The sequence below is a fragment of the Otolemur garnettii genome, unplaced genomic scaffold (assembly GCF_000181295.1).
Source record: "Otolemur garnettii isolate 467f Iridium unplaced genomic scaffold, OtoGar3 scaffold00067, whole genome shotgun sequence".
Taxonomy (NCBI): Eukaryota; Metazoa; Chordata; class Mammalia; order Primates; family Galagidae; genus Otolemur; species Otolemur garnettii.
The window spans coordinates 5,541,893-5,567,507 of NW_003852462.1; the positions used below are offsets into that span (position 1 = coordinate 5,541,893).

At 52.8% G+C, this 25,615-nt stretch overlaps 1 protein-coding gene across 4 annotated transcripts in view; it reads right to left on the minus strand.

Annotated features, from left to right (window-relative positions):
• Positions 1 to 694: 694 nt before the first annotated feature.
• Positions 695 to 25,615, minus strand: part of RERE (arginine-glutamic acid dipeptide repeats) — a 433,205-nt gene continuing 408,284 nt past the window's right edge. For 2 of the 4 annotated variants that reach the window (XM_023515253.1, XM_012807340.2), the window contains 13 exons: positions 17,251 to 17,413; positions 16,238 to 16,330; positions 15,602 to 15,801; positions 14,381 to 14,542; positions 13,314 to 13,427; positions 11,725 to 13,073; positions 11,378 to 11,600; positions 9,863 to 10,586; positions 7,727 to 7,873; positions 7,084 to 7,264; positions 6,663 to 6,679; positions 2,810 to 2,911; positions 695 to 743 (listed from right to left, as the gene is read on the minus strand). In XM_023515253.1, coding sequence (XP_023371021.1) covers positions 2,853 to 2,911; positions 6,663 to 6,679; positions 7,084 to 7,264; positions 7,727 to 7,873; positions 9,863 to 10,586; positions 11,378 to 11,600; positions 11,725 to 13,073; positions 13,314 to 13,427; positions 14,381 to 14,542; positions 15,602 to 15,801; positions 16,238 to 16,330; positions 17,251 to 17,413 — 3,432 coding nt within the window. In that variant the 3' untranslated portion in view covers positions 695 to 743; positions 2,810 to 2,852. Of the gene's footprint in view, positions 744 to 2,809; positions 2,912 to 3,986; positions 6,680 to 7,083; positions 7,265 to 7,726; positions 7,874 to 9,862; positions 10,587 to 11,377; positions 11,601 to 11,724; positions 13,074 to 13,313; positions 13,428 to 14,380; positions 14,543 to 15,601; positions 15,802 to 16,237; positions 16,331 to 17,250; positions 17,414 to 25,615 lie in introns of those variants that run through there. The other 2 variants (XM_003793246.2, XM_012807342.2) reach the window with 1 other exon arrangement.

The window sequence follows — 25,615 nt, forward strand, 5'->3', positions numbered from 1 at the left end:
GAACATGACCCTTTGCAGGGCACTGTGGCCACCTCCCTTCCTGGGCCACAGACTCTACACCTAGTCCTCTCCCTCAGTGCCACTGCCTGCTACTGCCTTGGAGCTGAGGTGGCCCTTATGGGGCCACCACATGCCAGGATCTTGGCCTCCAGTTTAGCCTCATGTCCATCCTCCTCCTGCAGTTGGGGGGTAGTGAATACAGGTCTGAGCCCATTCCTCCTTCCCTAACACCTCTGGGGCTCCCCAGAGCCTAAGAAATCAAGTGTAAATCCCTTACCCCCATCTGGGTGCCACTTCTGGAGCCACGTGTCCTCAGCCTCCTGTTCCACAGCATGAATCCTCACAGCTGCAGACACTCCTGTACCTGTGTCCAGGCTCTCACTGCAGGCCAGTCCACCTCTCATCTGTCAATATCTGAGTCTTCCATTTAGATTCGGCTAATACACCACCTCCTCCATGCAGCCCACCCTGGTTGGAATTAGTGAATCCTTTCTCTGTGCTTCATGTCATGCCATTGTACCCTTTGTGGTTATGAGCTAAAGGAGGCAGGTGTGCAAGTGAAGCACAGAGAAATCCAACTGCTCACGCCACACAGCTCCTTTCAGCCTGCTGGTCCCCCACCTCCTGTGCAGACTCATCCTGCCATATTGAGGATACCGCTTCGAAGAGCTTTAGATTTTCTGGGTAATGTGTTGGATGGCTGTCCTCTGGCCTGTGCTGTTTTTGCCCAGAAATGGTCGATCCTGCAAGAGATGAAGGGTAGGGAGGCTGCCTCGTAATCGTGCCTCATTAAATCCTAGACTCTCTTCTAGCTAGTACTTTCTAGGTGAACAGAGACTGTGTCTCTGTGTGGGAATGGCTGTGTCAGTTGGGACAGTGGGCAGAGCAGAGCACCAGAGCGCCCTTGACCTGGGTCTGTTCCTAGCAGGTGGCAGTGGCAGCAGACACGGGATCCAGACCTGAGGCCCAGGACTCTTGGAAAGCCATGTGTCAGAGGACTGCCCTCCAGGTACAGACTATGTGTACCCTGTATGTGGTGACAATTACGGGAGCACCGATGCACACCTCCCTCCTCCTGACCCTTAGGAGGTGTCATTGACCCATTTCATAGACCTGCTTGGCCCAGGTCACAAGAGTCATGTGCTGATACTTGGGAAGGCTGGGAGTTGAACCTGGGGAATCTGACTCCAGATCTCAGGCTGCTAAACACTCTCAGAGCGGGCGGGCAGCTTCTTTCCCTGTCACGGGACCCACGATGGCCCCTGCCTAGAGCTGGGCTCAGAGGGAGCTTCTCTGAGGAAGGAGGAAGAGAAGATTCACTTCTCTGGCCACTCCAAACAAAGACCACACCACCAAAATCTGAAGCGGCTCTAGACTTTCCCCTCTGTAAATCCTTCATGCTGGTTGGAAGCGACACCTCCCAGCTGCCTGAGAGCGGTGTCCACAGCCTTTAGAGGGAAAACCTATGTCCAACCGAGGTAATGGACTGCAAGGTCGCAGTCCTCAGGGGCGTCTCCATCATCCTCAGCTGTTGGGCTACGCTTGGGCCACCCCCGGGCACACAGTGCACCAAGTGCTCACTGATCCGAGGGGACAGAGATGCTTGTGCTTGAAAACATAGGACACCTGGCTAGGCCCACCGAGCAGCAGGGATCCCAGGTCTCTCCACCCACAGGTGTGTGCAGATGGCGTTCAGCGTGTGAGGGTGACGGGGCAGGTGCACATGTCCTGGAGGTAGAGCACCTTCAAGGCAACAAGGGCAGTAGCAGTCCCCTGGGGGACTTTCCAGGGTCCAAGAGCAGTTATGAAGACAAGATGCTTGGCAATAATCCATTGCAGAGATCCACTGAGGGATCCTTTTCCACTCAGGAAGCACAGTATCTACTATATACATCCCAGTTACTGGGGGGCAACGCATCAGAGAATGGAAGACACCTCCTGTCCTCGTTCTAACTGCTGCCCTATGCCTGGTTCTTGCCAACCTGCCCAGTCACCTGCTCCAGGAAACATACAAAATGCTTCCTGTCATCCCCACGTCCCCTGCCCTGGATCACCTCAGGACGCTGCAACTCACCCCTGCACGAGAGCCACAGGCCTCTCACTGGGGTGGCAGCTACTGTTGCCTGGCAGCCAGGCCTCTGCTCTGCAGCACAGGCAGTGCGGAAGAGGCAGGTGACGGGCAGAGAAAACAAAGGTCTTGCAAAGTGCCATGGCCTCAGGAATCTTCTCTGGGCTAATTAAAGAGTGTCTTAAAATCCTTTCTCTCTATACATATATACTTTTTTCTCGAGACAGTCTTACACTGTTGCCCTGGGTAAAGTGCTATGGCGTCATCATAGCTCCCAGCAACCTCGAACTCTTGGGCTTGAGTGATCCTCTTGCCTCAGCTTCCCAAATAGCTGCAGGTGCCCACTTCTTCTGAGCTCAAGCGATTCCCCCACCTCAGTCTCTGTCCCACTGGCCTGTGACCTGCTCAGGAAGAGACACCCTTCTGTTCCGATTCCTAACCTCAGTCCAAGAACGTGCCTAGACCTTTCTGGGTTGGCCAGGTGACACTGGGGTGGTTAAGTTCATTTCCCTGCCTGCTTCACGTTACCATTCTCACCACATGGTCAGGCCACAGCTGGTGAGGGGCCTCTCTGCGTGACTCCTCAAGCTTCCGACCCTGACCTGCACCTTTCCGCTCTTGGCATCATGCCTATGGGGCTCGGTGCTGGCTGGGAGGGGCCTCTGGTCAGGTCACGGCTGACCTCCCCATGGGGTATCCCTGTACCGACCACAGACGTTTTGTAACAAGGCAGCCACGTACCCAGCCGTGTTCCTTGTGCCATGCTCTGCCAAGTGACATTTTCTTAGCCCATTGTGGTGTAACTGGAAAGGGCTGCCGAGCCACCATGCCCCAGCTGCGGATCTACAGGAACAGATGGCAGAGGGCACACCAGGGTCAGTGCCGGGCTGCAGGAGAGACCTGGCCTGTGCAGTGTCTTCCTGCAGGTCCCTGTCGGCAGGCTTGACCCTCCTTGGGATGGTGTGTGGCAGAGTGGTGGCAAAGGCCACAGTTGTCCACACCTTAGAAACTGTCACAACCTGTTCAGCTCTGATGAAGGCTCACTCAGGTCTTACCATTTAACCACCTTGAAATGTTTCATAAACGAGTGTCCATTACAAACTCTAATTTCATAAAGAGCAGTCTCAAGGAGAGACCAGCAAAGTTGGTTCCTCACACCAGCCTGTCCTGCCCACTGTAGCCCACAATTCCCCACACCCAGTTGCAGGACCACCCCTGTACCCTGGCCACAGGACCTGACTGGAGAGCCACCACTCTGCTTGACTGTCCTCCCAGCCTTCACTACTATGGGGCTGACCCTGTTTGGTATAAGGGTGGTTTACTGAGAGTGACCTCTCTGGACTGCTCTTGTCCCATCTCTTGAAAATATCTAGAAAATCATGACTATATCCCAGATGAAAAAGGGAGCATAAAAATCTCCAGGGACAGTCCTGAAAATGTCCTTCAGGAAAATGAAGCACAAGCCTCTGGCTGCTGCCCCCTTGTGGCCACACCTGCTGCATCTCCAGGGGGCGAGACTTGCTGGGCTTGGAGGCATCCTCAGCCTGGGTTGGCAGCCCCTACTCAGGAGAGGTCGAGAGGGGACAGGCAGAAGACTAGCCAGGGGCAGGACACCGGACTGGTGGGTGTCTCAGGTGTCTCTCCTAGGCAGGGAAGGAGTCATTTGACACCCACACGTTACAGAGGTGTGGGGTAAATGGGAGGCCAGGGTGTTCTTGGTCCTGCTGCTGGAGGAGCATACCCACAGAGCACACACACTCATTAGAGAAGCCCTTCTTAGCAAAGACATGGATTTCTGGGAAGGAAGAGGAGTCCCCCAGCAGCAGGGACAGCAGATTCTCCCTCGGCTCCTTCCCTGGGGTAGGGTGACAGCTAGTCCCTCCCAGAATGAGACACAGTGCACTGGTGACACCAGGTATTGTAGTGTAGCTCGGTTTTATTTATGTCCACAAATATTTCAAAAAAATTACAAAATACTCAAATGGAGAGAACACAGAAGTCACGATTTCTGGGTGTCTACTGTTTACACTGTGTTATCTCATGGCAAACTACTCATATATACAGTTAGCTTCGAGATATATATAAAGGTAGCAAATCAGAATGTACACTCTGCTCTGCCGCAGTGAAGCTGAAGCTCACCCTCGACACGTGAACGAGATACGTACGAGACACAGAAGCAAAACCCAACTTCAAACAAAAGCAGGGAAAACCCGAAAGGAAACCAAGTGGTTGGGCTTCAAAGACACCATGAAGGTCTACAGCCTCCAAAACAAACTGCCACTGACCAGGTAAGGGCTGTCGGCTGTGGGGTTTTCAATGGAAGAATCTCAGTGCTTCACCTGGGGTGTGGGGAGAAATCAAAACGTAACAGGAGAACACCTCAGACAGTTTTCAAGTACAGACTTCAAAGTACTTCACTTTTCCTCTTCTTTGGAAAATGGATGGTAGAGAAAGGAGACAGAGAAGGTTTAACTGAACGGGAGACAATGTGTTCTACCCAAAAGAGAAAAGGAAAGATGAGAGAAGGTGGTGACACAGACACAAGAGCCTGGGAGCCGCAGGAAGGGACCCTGCCCTGCAGCAGAACCACCTGCCCGATGGTCTGTCACCACCCGCAGGAGAACCCCCCCCATGCCAATGCCACCAGAAGTTTAATGACAGAAGGTTAATCTGCACTTGTCTCCCCACTAAGGAACTAAAGTTAAGGCAAAAATGGAATGAGAGAAAAATGAAGAAAAAAAAACCGCTACAAACATTTTCAACAGACAAAACAAAATTATCTCAACTGAAACCAAACACAGTTAATGAAAACTGGAAACGCCCCTGATGCAGGTTTGAGCCCAGAGCCTGAATCTGAGCTGACCCCCTCTGGTTTCTAGATCAAACTATCTGCTTCTCCTGCTGCCCCTACACAGCCAGGGTCCTGGATGCACCTTGTGTCCACAGACCCACAGTGTGGTTATCTTGTCTGACAATTCTTGGATGTGACCACCACAAACAATGGCAGAAATGGCCCTAAAGAGTGAGAAGAGGGGGAAGAGGCCCGACCAACAGGCGCAGGCAGATACCCTAGAACTTCCTACCTCTGCTAGTACATTACACCAGCAAACTGGACAGCAGTGTGGCTCTCAGGGCAGCTCTGCTCTAAGGGCTGCTGCCCAAGGAGTGGCCCCTGCCAGGTGGAAACCTGCTTGTGACTTCATGTGTACGGACGAGACTCCAGTTCCTGCTTCCAGGAGGAAGAGCGGGATGTGGCTTTCCAGACCAACAGGGGTCACCATCCAGACTTGCTCCTGGGCTAAAAATGCAGGTTGCAACCCACAACCATATCAGCTTCAGGGTCTCCCTCTCCCCAAAGCAGCTTCTGCTGTGGCCAGCATGACTTGGCTTGGTCCTCACCCCAAGAAGAGCCAAATGACGACATGTGCTGGGGGCAGATTTCTAGCAGACTGCTTTGGCAAGCATATGTCCTGGGTCTTTCACATGCTGATTTACTTGTGTGGAATCATTTTCTTAAATTTTCTAGGATGTTTATGAAATTTTCAAAGTATTAAAAAAGGCAATTCATCCAGAACAATCAAGTATGCATAGAAATCTATAAGGAAACCTACAATCAGACACACATAAATATGTGCTTACTATCCCACAGAAACAGAACAACAGTGACACCAGGGAACGGAAAGTGAACATTTAACTCTTGTACTCCTTGTGCAAAATGAGGTCTACCAGATGTCTGCACTGCTGGCAAAGCACACGCCAGGACCAGACAGTGAAATTCAAAGCAGCAAAATGAAGAGCTCTAACACTGTCCCTGCAGACCCCTGGATGCTCACTGCTGTGACCAAGCCTAGTCCCAAGCTTTTGCCCATTGTAATTAGTAACGCCCATTTGCTCCCTTTAATTAAAGGGATAATTATATATAACTTTTTATTAAAAAATCAACTCTGTATTCTGTCAATAGCTGGTGGGAATTCACAATTTGTGACATGGCTGGAAAAAAATAGATCAGAACAGTAGTTTGTGGAAGGAAAAAAGGCTGTTCTAAAATCATTTATTTACAGACGTAAAAAGCCATGCTGCAGAACTTTCTCAAATTATGAAGATTGCCTACAATGTATTAAAATAAAAGTTTTTTTCTTAAATTATAGCTCTTGGATTCCAAACTCATATGCTGCCTATCTGCAAACCTTGTGGTTCTGGCACACACGTAACGGAGTGTGTCTGCACGCACAGTGAAGGGTGTGAAGTGGAGTCTAGCACCTACTGAGAATCAAGGGAAAGGAGACTAAAGCCAAACCCCAAGATTGCAGGGAACGTTCTGAATGTTCAGTCCAGTCCAGGACTTGCTAAGTTTCTGGGGGACTGTCATGCAGGGGGACCCAAGCCAGTCTCGGGAAATCCTTTTGACAAACAAACACTATTATGTGGATACATTTTTAGTTGTGGGGCTTTTAAATATATAAAGAAATCTTTAGAAGATATTCTTTTTGCTTTTGCAGCTCCTACTGTATGTAAAAAGTCCTGTTTCTTCCCCCAAGAATTGGGGTTTCCACAGCCAGCATTAACAAATAAATAACTTATAACTGCTTGTCACCTTCTTTCTTCAGTCGACTGAAAAGGAAAAAAAGGAAAGAATATTTAGCATCATCAGGCTGAGGCAGGTGGCTCAGACAGGCTCGGAGCACGCAAAGGTGACAGCAGGAAGCTGGAGGTTCCAGACACATGGCAACACGGGCTCCCACTGAGGCAAACCCAGCAGCCTCCCCATAGCTGACCTACCCCTCGCCTGTCCTTCTATGGGGGTCCCCACAGGGCCCAGTAGGGCCAAGAGGAAGGGCCTGGTGCAAAGGAGAAGAGACTGTGGGCACAGGTGGAATGGGTGGGATCCTCATTTCCCTCCCTCCCGCTTCACCTGTAATAATCTTCCTGACTTGGGAGGTGGCTACCATGCATATGAGGGTGTCCATGCAGCCACTGCTGCTCCATGGTCCCCCTGTCCCTCCCTCCTGCCGTACCTGTAATAATCTTCCTGACTCGGAAGGTGGCCACCATGCATGTGGGGGTGTCCGTGCAGCCACTGCTGCTCCATGGCCAGTCTCTGCAGCTCTGCAGACTGGGCGTGCATGGCTTGTAGCTGGTGGGCTGCTGACATTGGGGGTGGGATGGCCCCTGGCAGGTCTCGAGGGTAGGGGGCACCTGCCAAACACAAAAAAAGCTTCCGCTATAGACAGACACAGTGACCAGCAAGGGGGCCAAGCAGAGTTTCTGCCCAGTGGCTGTGCCCCGCTAGCTGTGGACAGACGAGCCAGAGTCCTCCCTGCTCCAGGCCTGGCCCAGGCATCTCTCCACCTGGAGGCCTTCCTTTGAGCCCCATCCAAATTAGGGGCCCCTTTTACTCTGTTAACAACCCTGCAGTCATGGCTTTCAGCAAGGCTGCCAGTTACCCGTGAACAGTTCCCACCCTGGGAAGCCCTTTGAAAGCAGGAGTTTGCCTGCCTTGTTCCAATGTGGACCCCTTGTACACAGTGTGTGAGAACCCACATTCGTTCAGCACATGAATGAATGAATGAATGAACTGAGTACGTGCAGATGGCAGGCCAGACCTCCAACTCATCCCTCACTCGGAAACCCCAACCCCTCCCCTATGGAAATTCTTACCGAAAACTGGATGACGAAGCATCTCGTGCTCATGAGGGGGCTGTCCAAGCAGAGGGTTGGGAAGGGTGCCAGGGGGATAGGGGAAGCGAGCCAGGTGAGGGCCAGCTGTCAGAGGGTCAACCAGCGGGTGAACTGGGCCTGCAGAGCCTAAGAAAGGGATAAAAGTCCAGATGGTGACGCGTGCCTTGTTTGATGTTTGCCTTCCCTGGCTGGAACTGCTGTGACTCTCTCCTCACCCAAGTTGGCTTCTGGTCACCAGGCTTGGCTGCACCATCTCATCTAGACTGGCAGCCCCACCACGTCCTGTGGGAACTCCAAAGTCAGAGAGACATGGAGCTGACTCCTGAAGCATACATTCTGCTCCCCCATTCCTGAGCACTCCCTACAGTTACTAGCACCTGTGAAGTCCCCAGGAACCCACAGTCTCGCTTTAGCCATTGTCAGTCTGGCCCCCCCTTCCTAGGGCTATTGCCCTGCTCTTCACCCACATGAGGCTGGCAGAGTGGGTACTGTGGGCTGGGGACACAGCTCACACTGCTCTCTCCTCTGTTGGCTCCAGACCAAGCTGCTGTCCTTTCAGATATAACCATGACCCACCCCCACTGCACCACCTCTGGGAGGATATCAGCAGTGGCCTGGGGTGCCATCCGAGTGCCCCTGGCCTGACTTCCAACAGCTTACCCTCATCTCCAAGTCTGCTCAAAGCACCTCCTTGGCAGCCCTTCCTGACAGTCTTCTCTAAAACTGCAACACTGCTCCCAGCCCCAGCCCTCCTCATCCCTCTGTCCTCCACTTATTTCCCTCCAGAACATTTACTTACAACTTCTCACAACCTGGCATGTGTCTACTATCTCCCTGAACTTGGAGTAAATGTGGGCAGGGGTTCAGTGAGCACCTGTTGAATGACTCAATGATGCGTGAATGAATGAATGACTGCCTGTTCTCATGTTCTACTTATAGGGCTCACAAGGCCCGCACTATGAGATATCAAAGTGCTAGGAGCCAGGACCTGGATGGTGAACTCTTCTGAATCAGGACTGGGCAAGTGGGAAAAGGTAGTTGGTGTTTCCCGGCAAGGTGGCTGCCTGGCCTGCCTCTGGGCCCTCCTCTGTTAGCAGTGGAGGCTGAGCCATGGGATCCCCATGCAGGCCCTAGTTCTATGGGGTGGGCACATCACCTACTAGAGAAGCACAGCCAGACCTCCCTCCTGGCTCTTCCTTGCCAAGCTGCAGCAGGAGTGGGGATGTCGGCTGTGCCTGCCTCTGCCCTGCCTCCCCTAAGCTCATCACTCAGCTGACCTTCAGGAGCTCCTATTCCCAGACTAGACAGGACAGGGAAGCTGTGGCCAGGTGGGTCAGCTCAGTATACTCAGGCAAAGCCAGAAGCCCTGGTCCAATCCCTGTTCTCCAAGAGAATGGAGAACTCCTCTTTTTTTTTTTTCAATTATAGAGACAGGATCTTGCTCTGTCACCCAGGATGGAGTGTACTGGTGCTCTCAAAGCTCATTGCAGCCTCAAAATCCTGGGCTCAACCAATCTTGCCTCAGCCTCCTGAGTAGCTGGACTACAGGTGCCTGCCACCACGCCCAGGTGGTTTTAAGAATTGTTTTGTAGAGGCTCTTGCCATGTTGTTCAGGTTGGCCTCAATCAATCCTCCTGCCTCAGCTGCCCACATACTGGGATTATAAGCACAAGATACCACACCTGCCCAGGACTTTTCTCAGTTTTCCCTCCGTGACAACCTACAGCTTCTTTGCGCAGCCCAGTGACTTCAGCTGCACCTTCCTTGGCTCTAAAATCCACAAGGCACTGTCCTGCTGCCCTCACCCACCTCAGTGAGCAGAGGCTACTACTCCCACCAAGGCACAGAGCTGAGAACCTATGTTTTACTCAGGAGGCTGCAAGCAGAAGGCCCCTAGTGCTGCAGCTTCCTGGGGGACTTGCAGCTCTGGAGAGCTGAGGGGCAGAGCAGATCAAAAGCTCACTAGGACAAAGGAACACCAGGATTCCTAGGTAGATGCCTAGTATTCTAAGACCCACCAAGAATCAGGGATTTGTTCAGGAAAAAACACTGCTCTGGGACAGCAATTCTTCCTAACAGGCCATGCCCCTCCCCGAGCCTGGCCAGGGAACCCACCTTGGTGGAGGGGGTCCTGCTGGTGCAGGTGGAGGTGAGAGTGGATGTGTGAGTGCTGGTGATGGTGTGGAGTCACATTGAACATCTGTAGCCGGGCCAGAGGGTCACTGGTCAGTGACGCCATGCGCTCTGCGTGGATGCGTTCGGCCGCCAGTCTGTCAGGGTAGCTCATCTCTGGCCGCAGCTGGGGGCCTGCCAGGGCCAGTCTCTCCCTCTCCAAGGGGTTCAGGCCCGGGTGGAAAGAAGCAAAAGGGTGGGGGCCGGCAGTTGGGGGGATGGTGAGGGCGCTGTGCCGGGCGAAGTGCTCCATGGGGTTGGTGGCTGGGTGGAGGGGATCCAGCTCGGGGGGCTTCACCTCGAAGCCTGGTTTCATCCTCTCCCGCAACTCCCGCTCCCGAATCTCCCGTTCCCGGATCTCCCGCTCTCGGAGCTCCCGCTCCCGGATGGTGGGGTCCACATTGTAGAGGCCAGGCATGTGGTAGGCCAGCAGGGGGTCAGCAGGGTTGAGGGGCATATAGAAGGGGTGGTTGCGGTTGGTGGGCGACATGACGTGGGGCCGGGCATACTCGCTCAGAGTCCGAAGGGCAGGCGTGTCTGGCCCGATATAGGGGGGCACAGCAGCAATGGTAGTCGGTGGTGGCTCGAAGGATGGCCGCATGTGGCCCGGACCACTGAGCTGTGGGTCACTCAGGCGGCCTTCATGTGCTGAGCTGGACGCCTTCTGCTGAAGGAGAGAAGGATTTGAGGGGACTGCCAAGCTGCCCAGTTGTACCTGAGCTAGGTGGGCCCTGCCTTGCTCCCATCCTGTACTAACTGGACAACCTGGCCATCGCACCCTAACACAGAGACCAAGATGCTATCCAGACCCTCCTGCGACAGTCTGACTTGAGCCTGCAGCTGCCCTCATGCCCCACATGGGTTAGTGTAACTGTGAGGAGAAGGTAAGGTGTGAGGGTGTCTGCGTGTGTGTCTGTGAGTGAGACAGGGAGGGGACAGGACTGTGTGCCACTGAGCCTGGAAGCCAGAGGCCTCTCATGTTTCTCAGGCTGACTCCCTATTCCTCTCACCTGCAGAAGTAAGCCCAGGCTGGCCCAAGCTGACCCAGCCCATGCAGCCCATGAGGGGCTGCAGGGCAGGGCTGCTGGAGGCTACCTTGCCGCCTGGCTACGCCCCAAGGGCCTTGTTCTCCACCCAGATCCTCCCTTGTTTCTCTCTGGCTCCTTCACATTATGCAGAAGATACAAGTCTATAGGCTGCAGGGGAAGCACAGCCCAGGCACACGGCACCCAGTCATTGCTGAGTCGGGCCGGACCTGCCAGGCCCCAGTCACACAGCAATTTGGGGCCATCCAGCTCTAACAGATACCCAGGGAGGGGTGGAAGCAGCACCCCACCCTCCTGCTGCAGAAAAATGAGCCAGGCAGCTTTGGGCAGACAGGAGCTGGGTGGTCCAGCGTGGCTCCCAGGCCTGGAGGGCCAGCGCCCCCCTGTACGAGCCACCTTCCTCAGGACTCACAGCTGCCCGCTCGGCCTCCCGCTCGCGTTCGCGCTCGCGTTCCCGCTCCTTCTCCTTCTCCTTCTCCCGTTCCCGCTCCTCTCGGGCTTTCTGCTCAGCCTCTCGCTTGGCCTTTTCTATGGCCTCCTCCCTCTTCTTGGCCAGTTTGGATCCAGCCAGAGGCATGAAGTTCAGGTCTGTCCGCGCACATGAGTTGTAACCCCGGTCCAGGTGCTTGTAGAACCTAAGGAAGGTCACATCTCTTGCCAGGAGCTCCCCTAAGGCCTTGCCTTGCCCTGCCTCCCAGCAAACCCCACCTGCTCAGCTGCCCACACCTTACCTGTACACATATACCTAGGGGCACATACCTGGCTGATTGGCTGGCATGGCTGGGGGTGTCCACCACAGTGGGCTCAGGAGATGGGCTTCTTGGTGGGGGTGGAGGACTCTCAGGCTCCTCAGCATCATCCAAAGCCTCCTCCTTGATCTGGACAGTGGGCAGCTGGCAGGATGCCCCCGCTGGCACACTGCCCCCTGAAGAAACAGCAGCAGCGCAGGGTGGCTGGGCTGAGGTGCTGGGTCCCGCAGGTGGAGTGGAGGTGGATGGGCAGGTTGGAGGAGTGATGGGAGGAGGCCCTCCAGGGACAAATGGGTGCTGAGCAAATGGGGGCTGGGGGGGCACCTGGTGGAGCCCTGTGGGGGGGTGGGGAGCAGCAGGAGGGGGCAGGCTCTGGCTCTGGGTCAGCCCAGGGGGCTGAGCAGGGGAGGAGGGTAACGGCTGGCTTTGAGGCATGAGCTGCAGGGGTGGAGGGTGGGCTGAGGGGGGGTGGTGTGTGGATAGGGAGCTCAGGGGCTTCAGGGCTGGAGGGGGTGGCAGGTTGGCATTCATGGAGAAGGGCGAAGGTCCCGAGAGGTGGGGTGGGTGCTTGTGGGCCTGTGGTGCCGGCAGCTGAGGGATGGGTGTGGTAGGTGGGGGTTTGATGTGAGGCATGGCCAAGGGTGCTGGCGGCAGGGGCTGTTCCCGCGGGGGCTGTTGGGCCTGCAACGCTGACTGAGAGGCTGGGAGCTGCAGGGTGGTGTGGGGGTGCGCTGCAGCTGGGGGAGTCCCCAGAGGGGCTTGGCCTTGAGAGGCCTGGGGAGGGAGGCCAAAGGGCTGAGGGGGTCCTGGGTGCTGCAGCAGGGATCCAGCCTGCAGGCTGTGAGGGCCAGGTGGGCCTTGGCTGTGCAGCGGGGGCTGGGCATGTGGTGGGGCAGAGGTCTGGCCGGCCGGCCCAGTCAGTGGCTGCAGTGGGGGATGTGGTGAGGGCAGCCGCTGTGGGTGCAGGGCAGGTGCCTGTTGGATGTGGGTGTGGGCAGCAGACACAGCTGGAGCCTGTGGCTGGTTAGGTGGTGGTGGGGCTGCAGGCGAGCCCTGGGGGGGCCCTGCAGAGGTGGTGGGCCCTGCAATAGGAAGCTGGGGTGTTCCTGGAGGGGCTGTGGAGGGTGCTGGGTTGGCCCCACTGGGAGCCTGCAGAGCTGGGGGCTGGGCCTGCAGCATCTGCTGCTGAGCTGAAGAGTCTGAGTCACTCTCATTGTCCTGGGGGCTGGGGATGCTGGGGGACGTGCTGCGATTGTCCTGGTCGATGTCTTTGGGGTCACTGCTGCCCTCATCATTGACGCTGCGACTGTCTGAACTCTCCCCCTCGCCTTCAGATGGTGAGTTGGGCCGGCTGATCTCCTAAAGCCAGAGAAGGGAGAGATGGAAGCCCTCTGGCCAGGCACACACCAGAGGTAGTGCACATGAATTAGCAAGCCCAGCCCCAGGAACCACACACAGGTCCTGTCTCGACCCAGCCAGTGTCAAGGCCATCCTAGTCCCTACCCCACTGTCCTGGGAGACAGGGCACTGCAACCTGGGCTGTGGATTTCTCCCCTTGAGTGCCGGCTGTGGCCAGCAAGGCTCTGCTGCAAACCTTACCTGGGTCTTTGTCTTCTTGGAGCTGGTCCTGTCGGCCTCCTCTGTATCAGAGGCCACTTTCTCCCGCTGACGCTTGGTGCTCTTAAGAGGGGATGAAGCTTCCTCCTTCACCTTCTGTGGTGGGAGAGCCCACAGGAATAGTCAGGCCAAGGGAGGATGTCGTATTAGCCTCAAAGGGAATGACAGCTGTCCACGGACACTGTCCTCTCATTTGAGTTCCATCTCCAGAAACAAGACAGTTCTGGAAGAGGCCAACCAGGGCCAGAAAGGAACAAGTATCTGGGGATAGGAATTACAGTTGGCCCTCCACGTCTGTGGGCTTTGCCATCTTCAGAGTCAACTAATTGTGGATTGAAAACAGCATGGCAATGGTCGTGTTTGTATCTTTTTTTTTTTTGTCACTGCTCCCTAGGCCACATAGCCCAACAGCTATTAACACACATTCCCATTTAATGAGGTGCTATGAGTCACTTAGAGACGCAAGGTATGTGAGAGTGTGCAGGTTATGGGCAAACACCACACCACGTGGGAGCAGGGTCTTGAGCTCCGTGGAATTTGGTGTCTGTGTGGGGTCCTGGAGCCCTTTCAACCACTCCCCACCCCCTGCCTTAGGATGCTCAAGGCAAAGGTGGATCCCAAAGGCCAGTGCTGGCTCCCCTTTCTCCAGGCCCCTGGCCTGCAGCCCCACCTGAGGGAGGTGAACACTCACTCCAGCACATCAGGATTTTTTTTTTTTTTTTGAGACAGAGTTTTACTTTGTCGCCTAGGTAGAGTGCCGTGGCATCACAGCTCACAACAACCTCAAACTCTTGGGCTCAAGTGATTCTCTTGCCTCAGCCTCCCGAGTAGATGGGACTACAGGTGTGCACCATGATGCCTAGCCACTTTTTTTTTACAGATGGGGTCTTGTTCTTGCTCAGACTAGTCTTGAACTCCTGAGCTCAAGTGATCTGCCTGCCTCAGCTTCCCAGAGTGCTGGAGTATAGGCATGAGCCACTATGCCCGGCCGCACACCAGGTTCACTGGGAGGGAAAGGCCGAGGAGCCCCGCTCCCCCCAGCACCTGACCTTGGCTGACTTCTTCACTGTCTCTGCTTTACTGTCATTGCTGGAGGTGCTGGCAGCGCTGGGGGAGTTGCGGCCACTAGAGCGGATGTCTTCATTGATGGGCGAGGCACGACCGTCGGGGCTGGCTGGCTGCTTCTTTCGACCACTGCGTAGTGTCGACATCTGCCCACCCAAACCAGAGGCTGGTGACACCAGATCTCCAGTCCTCACATAGGCCCACCTAGCCCAGCTGCAGGCATGAGCATGAATAGCCATCCCCAACACCATTCTCTTAGTAGATCCCTGCCCCTAGCAAACAACAGGCACACTTGCCTGTCCCTCGCCACATGGAGGTCAGCACTGAGTGGGGGGCGGGAGGTGTCACAGCCATTCTCACATCTAAAACACTCAGCCTGAAAGATGGTCCTGAACAACGCGTGCTGAACATGAATGATGCTTTCTGAGCAGCAGGAAATGGGCCGGGGCCATCTGCTCTGATACCTGGAAGTCACCTCTAAAGCACCTTACCCTTTCTGTTTATTCCACGCACCTGCCCACTCTCCCAACCAAACCAAACCAGACCAAACCAGTGTTTGAGTTTAATCTCAAAGGACAGCAAATGATCTAAAGAGCTGATGCTATAAGATACTGCAGCGGAGCTCCCAAAAGGCTCAGCATCTTTCTGCAAAGCCACAGTGGCTCGGGAGAAGTCGAGACTTGATGGTTAAGGCCAGCTCACCAACTCCCTTCTCAGTAGGGAGTTGTCAGGCTGCCAGCAGGATGGACAGGACAACAGGGGCAGAGGAAAGGAGATAGTCCCACCCACCTGCCAGAAGGGCTAACCAGGGAGGCCAGCGTAAGAATGAAAGACCTGTCAGTATTCCAGGCCCCAAACTTAGGAAAACTCTCTCCAGAAACCGCTGCCACACTCCAAATTAAGAACAAAGTCTCTATGGAAGGTGTTATGCTGCACTGGCTTTGAGCAGAGGGAGTAGGAAAATGTACCAGAAATGTCCAGAACAGGATTAAACATTAACGACCACAAAAAGAAATCGGTAAGTTGAAAATAGCAGATACGCCACACTGGAGGTGACCCCCTCCATGGGCTGAGGGGAGCTCTGAGGAAATAGGAGGGCCTGAGCTGGGCCAGAAACCCAGAGCTCTCTGTAAAACTGAGCTCAGGATGTGGGCCCCGTGGAACCTCGAGAGCTGTCAGGAGCCCTGTGGACACAGGACACTCACCGAGCCCCGACTCCGCCGCGTCCTCATGCTATGCTTCCCACTGAGCCCATCGTCCTCCTCCTTGACAGGTTTGAACATGAACGGTGGGGGGTCCACAGGCTTCTCGATGGGCGGGAGCTCCCCGTACTTCTTGAAGTGGATGCGGCAGTCAGTGCAGAGAAGGATGTTCTCCCGGCCCCCGTGGTGCCAATCTTTGGAGGCTGTGTGCAGGAAAGGAGGGTACAGGGGTGCCAACCTTGGAAACTACTTTTCTCTCTGGGTACATCCGGCCAGAGGCGACCTTTTATGGGCTCTGCCCAGCCCTGGAGTCCCCAGAAACACACAGTGCTGGGTTTTGACAGGCACCAATTACTCTGACAACCCAGGGCAGTGCTGCCCTGCTCCCCCCAGCACTGGGAGAGGTGGCCTTGGGGTTACACTGGCCTGCCTCCTCTTGAGGCCTCAGGAGGAGTTGGCAGCAAGCTCCTCGAAGCCACAGGATTCCAAGTCCGGCCTAGCTACTGGTGGGTATGCCATACTGACTACTAAAGGGGGAGTGGAGTAAAACAAAGATTTCCAACTTTCCCAAGTGACTTCAAAAGACAATGTACATGTGAATGTGCCCCCCTCATCCAGGGGTGTGACAAGGCCACTTACTGGTGGTGAAGCAGTGGCGGCAGGCGTACCCCTTCAGCTCCTGCTCACTGTCCTCACTGTCGAAGTCATCCTCGCTGGCTGAACTCAGGTCCACTGGGCATTGTGGGCACAAAGCAAGGAGGGGGAGGCAACATGGGGCTTAGCCAAGACCTGGGGATACCCTGTCACCTCTGGGCTGCCCTGAGCTCTGAGACACCTGGTGGAGTAGCTGCACAAGCTAAGGTGGGACAGTGTTTGTGAAGGGTCACCTCACATTCCTCAGGGTCAGTCACCAGAACAAAGCCTGTGTATGAGGGACAGTGTGCAAGAGCCTTCACTGGCTTTAGTTGCTGTCAACCCAAATCCCGGGGTGGCTGGCGTTGGTGTCCACAGCTGGCAAATGTGAACAGGGAAAAGTGTACCTATGCTGTCTTCCTGATATACCAAGGCATCCTGAGGAACCTGTGTCTCCAACAAGTGCCCTCCAAGTCCTATCAGATTATTTTTGGGTGCCTGCATGAGCAATACAGGTGGTGCTCAGGTCAAGTGTCCTGGGCCAGGACAGAGCTGCAAGACACCACTGCTATATCCCCAACATTTTGAGGATGAGAAGGTGTACAGTGTGACCTCAGTATCAGACTGCGTGTCATACTGGGACCCACAAAGGGATCTTGGCAAAGCAAGAGGAAAAAGACAAAAGCGTCAATCTGCTCTTATGACTTCTAAAAGTGCAACTAGAATTTAAACAATACGTCACCCACTCAGTAGAAAACCTCCTTGGGCCAAGGCGGTTATATTTTTATAAAAAACTAAAAATGATGTTGAGTTTATTAGACATATTTAAATGTACCAGTGATTTTTAAAACAACTCCTACTGAATGCCAGCCTGTGAGTACTACATCTAGGTCAGGCTCCGCAGACGTGTCCACACACATGTCTGCATGCAGGCGCACCCACCCGCTGGCCCAGAGGACAGGCCCTACACAGCATGAATAGTCTTTCCCAGCCACTGTGGTGCTTAGACTCTCACTTACAGAATTCGCTGGAAGGGGGTCTGGAGGGCGTGCTGACGGGTGTGGATGCAGTACGAGTCTTGATCCTCCTGAACACAGCCTGCCTGCGGTGCCTGCGGTGGGCACGCGAGCTGGCCGCCTCGGGGGTTTTCTTCCAGTAGTAATAGAAGGTGATCAGCTCTCCCTGCAAGGAAGAAGGGCGCCGTGAGGTGTCTGAGCCCTCTGGCTTTTCCACATTCCCCATCACACCTCTCCTCAGCAGGGAGCAGAAAGCGGGTATGACAGCTGTACTGGAGAGGGACAAAGACCCGTCTGCTCCCATAGTTGTGAGAGCAACTGAGGATGCTTAAGGAACACCGGTAGGGGCAGCATGATGGGGCCTCCTCAGCCTGGTAGAGCACAACCTCTAACACCATGAACACTAGCTCATCCAACAAATCCTCACTGGGTGTCCTCTATGCGCCAGATTATTCACTATTCTAAGCACTGGGGGCACAGCAGCAATAACAGGCAGGAAGGACAGAAGACTCCTGCCCTCAGGGAGCTCACATCCCAGCTGTGTGCGTGCCTAGTGTTTTCTCCACAGCGCTCCAGTGAAATCCCACAGGTGTGAGAAGGAAATGCCTGGCTTGCTCAGAAGCCAATAACCAGTCGAGGTGCTGGGGAACTGGGGTCAAGGGGTAGGCCAGAAGGACAGAGACCCATGGCCCAGGAAAACAGCTGTGCGCCTCCCCGCATCTGGACAAGCTGGCAGAGTCCTGAGGGCAAGGCCTGGAAGGCCTGGGCTGGGCAAAGAAAGGCTGTCAGGACAGACAGACAGACAGACAGACAGTGGTGCTGAGCACAGATGAAACATCACACATCACCAGGTCACCCTTTATGACAAAAAGTGCTATTCTTTTCTTAACCCAGAAAAGGAGGAAATATATCATTTTAAAAACACAGCAAGTGAGACTTTTTAATGAAAGGGCATGTGTGTGGCTCCCATTCCCTCAGGGGCTCTGCAGGCTCTAGTCTCACCCTACCTTGATGGCACGTTCAGCTAACCCTTACTAACAACTGATTTCTTACAGCAAACATCCCAAGACAAAGTCTCCTTACCCGGAATTGTATCTGCACCCCTACTCTTTCTCACCAGTCACTGTCCTGTGAATGTAGCAGTCAAAAAATGAGAAGGCAAAGAACTTCTCCGGTGACCTGGGATGTAGCTGGAAAGACCAGTGCTGGAATGACTAAGATAAACCACACAAAGAAGCGTAGCTGCCAGTGACAATCTCTCGTGACTGTCAGAGCTCCTGATCCAACCAAGTTTCATCCAAAACACCACCAGTCTTAGAACACAGTGACAACATACGCAGGAAGACTTCAGGAAGAAATGGCTTCTGCCAGGCAGGTGACACATGTGTGGGGAGCACTTGCTACCCAGTGCTGGTCTGTGCATCTTCCCAGAAATGGACCACACCCCTACAGCAGTGCTGGGATGCAGGAACTCTCACTTGGCCCATCACACACCTGTGGTGTGGGTCTCCTGGAGCTTTGGATGTGTTCCAACCTCCCCAGCACTGACCAGAGGAAGCACATCAAGGCCCAGGAGACAGCCTCCAAAGAGCATGAGCATGTCCCCATGTGTACACACATCCCCCACCCCTCAGTTCCTTGAAATGGTAAGTGAACTGTGAAGCCCATAGAATTTCTGCCTGGTTTTCCTATTACACGCCATGCTATACATACAGGTGACAGCTGTCCCAGTGGTCATGACCTGTGAACCTCCTAGCTCCTGCCACCTCACTTCCCATCCTCCTGACTTGGAAACACACTTATCTATACCACAGTGATCCTTGGTGCTGGCTTGGTTGGGGGCCGGTGGGAGATTAAGACTCAGCTGACAAAATGGACCAGCACTGGTATCCCCCTCCAACTTTCCAAACACTCCTTCAGAGCAGCGTGCTCCTCGGTGCAGAGGGCAGCCGGGCCCCTGCGGAATTACAGCTCAATCTGAAGTTTGAAAGGAGAATGAGAAAAACTGAAACTGGTTCCTTCACCTCCCCCTTTAACTTGAGTCATTTTAGGGGCCATCAAATGATGGAAAATGACAGAAGCCTGGATGTAAGAGGACATAAGAAGCCACACAAAAAGAAAGAGAACAGAAATGGGAGACAAAACTTCACTGGGAAGGAAGGCACTGCCAGGGTCTGTGCCCAGGCTCAGAGTCCTACTTGAGGCTGTCAAACAATAGCCACCTGACAGTCCTAAATAACGTTTCTCTGTAATGCAATATAGCTTCACACAGTTATAATCGATTATTTCTATTTCTCAAATATGAATATTGTGAAAGAGTCTCAAGGGTTTTACGAGCTAGCATAACTTGCAGATTACAAAGGAGAAGCCAGGGTTTGGTGAGGCTAAGGAACTGGCCCAACTCCAGTTATCAGATGGAAAAAAGACGCAGGGGCAGCCAGGCCTGCACCTTTTACCCTTATTCTCATACCATGTCCTCGGCTAGTAACTGAGAAAACCAAGACTCAAAAAAAAGAAACCTGAACACTGAGAAACCACCATCAACTTTCTGTCAAGACTTAAGTAACAGTTTTTAAAGAAGAATCAGAATTCCAAATTCCATCACTGGAGTGCCAAGGATCCATATGACCGGGCAGGATGGACCTTTCTCTACAGCTCTGAAACCGCAGCCGAGGAGACCATGAACATTCCATAAACGTCAATCAGGAAGGTATGGAGTGACTGGAACTCTCACACACTGCTGATGAGAATGTACAATGACCCAGCCACTTTGTAAACACTGCCTGGCATATGACATCTACCACATGCCCTAACAATCTCAGGTATCTGCCTAACATTCATAGAAACTTTATTTTTTATTGCCCCCAACTAGGAACAGCCCAGATGGCCGTGAACAGGAGGATGGATAAGTAGGTTATGCTGTACCCGTTCTCTGGTCCACTACTTGGCAATTAGAGAAACAAACTTCACAAACAAGGATGGATCTCAAAATACTATGTTGAACGAAAGCAGCTAGACACAAAGGGGTGCACACTGTATGGTTCCGTCCCAACAAAGGGCCCATCTATAATCCCAAGAAACTAAGTTAGTGGTTGCTCAGAACCTTAAGGGTGGGGGACAAGAAACTGCCTGCAAAAGGACCTAAATAAACATTTGGGGATGAGGGAAATAGTCTATCAGTTGACTGTGGTGTTATTTCCAGCTGTCAGGAGTCGCTGAACTGTGTACTCACAGTAGGTGCACGTTTATGGTATACCCACCCATCTATGGCATATGTACTAATTATACATCAATAAAATTGATCAAAAACCAAATCCAGGCCAGGTTTTATTAGCTGCCTCTCAACCACTGCAATGTCTACCAAGGGATTAAACATTGGAATGGAGCGAATCTAGGAGGATTAGAAACAGCATATTGGTGACTGCATGGGTGGCGAGGTCTTGAGCACAAACAAAAGAACACGCTGGAGAAAGCTTTTGGTTCTACAAACAAGGAGTGAGGCAGCTCTCGGCCTCACCAGGAATGAAGTCAATTGAACTTTAATCAAACATGCATAGTGTGTGCTGCAGAGACCCGCTGCACATAAATTCAGGGAACAAAAGCTGTTGCAGAAATCAATAGCTTACTGAAACATTAACACAGGCAATCATTGATCAAAAGGCAGCTCCACAAAGGCAGCCTTGCAAATTAGCTCCTGCTTTTGTTTGCAAGCAAACACAGAAGTATAATGTTGTTGACATGAATGGCCTGTAATGATCATTTTGTTCCTGATGCTCTCACCTCATCTCACAACAAAGTCTCACAGTCAACACATCTTACATCTCAGCACTATAATTGCACACAGCATGAGGGACTAAACTGGTTAGTGGCTGGGCAGAACAGCAAAGAAAGGGGTTGGTCACCTCCAGTAGTCAGCCTTACAGGCTGCAGCTTTTCCTGTCGGGAGTGCTCTAATTCAGTGTATATTCAGCAGATTCTCTCCAACTCCTTTCTTTTTCTTTGGGGGTGGGGGGTGGGGGCAGGATTTTCCCCATAGGTCATATGCAAAAGTCACTGGGTTGACTCCTGAACTTAACTCTCCCTGGCAGAGGTGTCTTCCTAGGCTGGATACTCAGCCAGGGTTAAGAAAATAAGCACCATCAGGCTCCTCTGATTTTTCATTAAAATACCCAAACAACAGTTCCATGCAGAAGACAGAGGCTGCTTAGCGCAGCCCAATCTGAGTGGGATCCTGGGCTCCGGCAGCTTCCTCCTCCCCTGCCACCAGTCACTTTTGTGCAGGGCCAGGCTACAGGTCCATCAAAGTCACGCCAACACACACCTTCAGCACTGCCCTTATGAGAGCTCCCTCCGTGGCCAAGGCAGCCTGGGCTGGAGCTGCTCTCCTCTTAGAGGCACCTGTGAACACTTCAGGTACGAGTTCTGCCGCCATGGCCGGGCCAAGGTCTGCTCTACTTGTGGAAAGGGCAGGAAGGTGACCAGCTGCTGGCCAAGTGGCCGCCCCTCTGCCTGTGCACGAGCATGAGGAGACGTGTGAGGGCCAGAGTTGGGCGCTGACAGCCCTGCTGCAAGAGCTGGCCTGACCCTGGCCCCCGTCCTGTCTCACATGCAGGCCACCCTACCTGCAGGCATCTGCGCTGCCCACAACACAACTGCCATTTCATTCCCTTTGATACTACAATGCTAAGGGAGAACCTGTAACTTGTCCTGCCGCTCAATTAAAAAATAATTCATTTTTATTTTATTTTTTTGAGACAAGAGTCTCACTTTGTTGCCCTTTGTAGAGTGCTGTGGCATCACAGTTCACAGTAACCTCTAACTCTTGGGCTTAAGCGATTCTTTTGCCTCAGCCTCCTAAGTAGCTGGGACTACAGGCACCTACCACAAAACCTTGCTATTTTTAGAGATGGTATCTTGCTCTGGCTCAGGCTGGTCTCAAACCCATGAATTCAGGCAATCTACCTGCCTCACCCTCCCAGAGTGCTGGGCTTAAAGGCATGAGTCACCGTGCCCAGCGCTAATAATTCATTTTTAGAAGATAAGCTCCATGTCTTCTCCTGCTAGGGGATCCTGGGGGGAGTGGAAGTGCAGAACGGACTGTTTAGGAGGGAAGGAGTGTCAAAAAGTCACTCTAGGAGCACCCTCGTATTGGGCCCGGATTCCCTTATGGCCGAGGCTGACACTCTGCAGACTCTTGGAGTGTCAGGCTAGGGTGTAAGAAAGCCCACTGTGGGGGCAAGAAGAGGTAGGGCAGCTATTTATGTCCCAAATTAGAAGCATAAGGGTACACCTAACATTTGAGTCCAATTTTTTTGATAACTATTATTATTACCACATCACCCAAAGAAGTCTGAATACCCTCTGAGGAAGGGGTGTGGTGGAGGATGAGGTCTGGGGGGCAGCTCCCAGGCCTGCCTCATGTGGCACTCACCACGCCTAAAGCCTGCATCACCCGTTGTTTTCTTTTTCTTTTTTTTTTTTTTTGAGATAGGGTCTTACTTTGTTGCCTGGGCTAAAGTGCAGTGATATCATCCTAGATCACAGCTACCTCACTGCTGGATTCAAGTGAGCCTCCTGCCTCAGCCTCCCAAGTAGCTGCGATTACAGATGCCTACCACCACACCTGGCTTTTTATTTTGTAGTGACAGGGTCTCACTACTCAGTCTGGTTTCCAACTCTTGGAATGAAATGATCCTCCTGTTTCTGCCCCCCCAAAGCATTAGAATTATGAGTGTGAACCACTGCACTCAGCCTTTTTTCTTTTCTAAATAAGCCAAGGAAGGTCCTGGTCTTTTGGAAATACTCTATAGACACCCACCCCTTTTTAATTTGGTGCACAGAGCAGGGTTCCTTTATCTACCAATGTCACAGCATGGTTCTATGGCCAGCAGAGAATGAGGAGTGCTGGCCTTGCAGCCATGTTAGGACAGGCCCTGTAACATCAGTGTCCTGCCTCCTAGTACATGCGGGGAGTGGGGGCAAGTGCAGGCAGGCAGGGATCTGATCCAGGATCCTGAACGGCCAACTGCCCAGGCTCCAGCCACAGCTCATTTCTTCACTATCACAGTTTTTAGGGGCAGCCTTTCTAGAAGGGCCAGGCACGGCCTGCTAAAAAGGAGGAGGCAGGAGGAAGAGATGGGGTAGGGAGGCAGGCCTGGGAGCTGCACCTGGATCGCAGCTTCTTTCTGAAGCTATTTTACAGGCCACTGTCAGCTAAGCAGCATGCCAGGTATGCGAGGGCATGCCAGGGTCCATGGGGCAGGCTGTGAATGCACACCTTTGCACCCACTGACCCCACTGCAGGGTTAGAGGTGAGCACTCAGAAGAAATTCCTTGAGATGTATGATTATCTGACCCTATGTAACTCAGTGTTTTAACATGGGTGTGTAGAGAAAGATCAGCTAAATAATCTCTACACAGGCCTTCAATCTCAGCGCTAATGTGCAACGCAGAATGGGGGTACTGCTGCCCTGCTACAACTGCCGTCTGTGAGAAAGCCCCACAGTTGGCATCGGGCTCCTCCTCTGGTGGTCCAGGTAATGCAGATGAAGCAGTTGGAATGGAGAGATGTTAATTTTTTTTTTTTTAAGGTGTATTTTTCCAGGAAAAAGTTCTAGCGAGCAATAAATTTATTACAAAACAAGGCCTCAAATTAAATAGGGGCAGGGAGGGAGAAAGAAAGACAGTTTAGGGTTACTTCCTCAAGCCCAGTCCAGAGAGAGGCCAAGGTCACAAGTAAACAAGGAAGTCTGAGTGGAGCCCTGTCCCCTGGAGAGCTGCTAACTCTTCTAACTAACTGGAGTGTGGCCTTCCCATTTTCAGCATCACCTCTGCCTGGGAATTATAGCTGCGTCCTTTGCAGGATAGTGAAGCAAGTCAGTACAATTTCCTGGTACGGAATCTGATAGGAGTCATTCTTTCCTTTCTCTCCCTGACGACTTCAGGGCTGGATCTGACAGCCCTGCAGAACATCTGAGGTGAGACACTGGGCGCTGGGCAGAACCACCAGGCCTGTTCAGGAGTGGTCTCCCTTCCTACATCTTTTTCCAACAGGCAACTGGTTGTCTTCCAATAGCGACTCTGGTAATTAAAGCAGTGTTCTCCTGGGCTCCTCTTTTTGTTAACCAACCGAATCCCCTAATCCCTAAAGGAGCCCTGTACTGTCAGCTGCTCTGCTGCTAATCGTTAAATACCACCTCCGTGGTCTCTGAGTGCATTAGGGAGAAGGAGGATCTGCTTTAAGGCACACAGCAGACAAGTGGTGTTCTGGAAGCAAGGCCTCCTCTGGCATTCGGGAGGCTGGAAGGGCCCCTGATCTAACACACCATCCACAGGAGGCCCCGCAGCAAGGAAGCAGCCTGCTTCCAGGGGTTGCGATCTTTTCTTGCCACCTCCATCTTCTAGGGAAAGGAAAAGGGAAGGGAAGAAAGTATGTGAAGGTTATGAGGATTTGACCTATTAAAGACAGTTAAGCCAGACCAAGATGTCCGTGGAGATGCTCCTAAATCCCAGGCACCCTTTCTAAGCTTAAAAAAAAAAGAAATACTAATTAGGCAGGTTAAAAAATGTTTTTTAAAATTATTACCACTACACATTTAAATAATGCTATGATTTTAACAAAATTGCAACGAGACTTCCTAAGCTCTGTGTTGTTTCTCTTGTTCTCCTCAGCCACCTGTCCGTCCTACCTCTGGGCCCACACGCGCACTGAGGTCCTGCTACAGTGGACTGTCCACTGTCCTGTTCCCTGGACTGTCCTGCCTCTTCCCACACAGAGATGAGAATGGTCTTCCCAAAGCCCAGCTCTTACCTTGTCATTCCCCCCCAAAACTTCGGAAGCTCCTCAGGGCCCAAGGAACAAAGGCCCAGCTGCTTCACCAAGCCTTCTTTCTTCCCCAGAAGAACTTCCCAGGCCTTCCCCACCTCTCAGGGCCTTGGGCTTACGCATACCCAGTGGCTTGTCTGCTGTTCCTCAGTGCCTTCCTTCTGTCCGCAGGGCAGTCCATTAGCCCCTAACTACTCGCTTTCCTTAGTGTCTGGGGCTAAGTCCTCACTGCTCAGGTCTCAATTCACCACAGATGTCACCTTCTCCTTGAAGCCTTTCCTTACACCCTCCCACAACCACTCACACTGTCACCTCCTTTACTCCTGTACCTTTTTGTTCTGGCCTGTCCTGGGCACACAGGCTGCTCTGGGATGTAACCACAAATGAGTCCATCTGACTCAAGTTTGCCCAGGAGTGCCGCACAGGTCAAGGATAACATCTTGAATATAATATGTATTCAGTAAATATCTGATGGAATGGTTATTTCCTGAGAATTAAAATTTACCTGAAATTAACTCTGAAAGGATAAAACTTTTTTTTTTT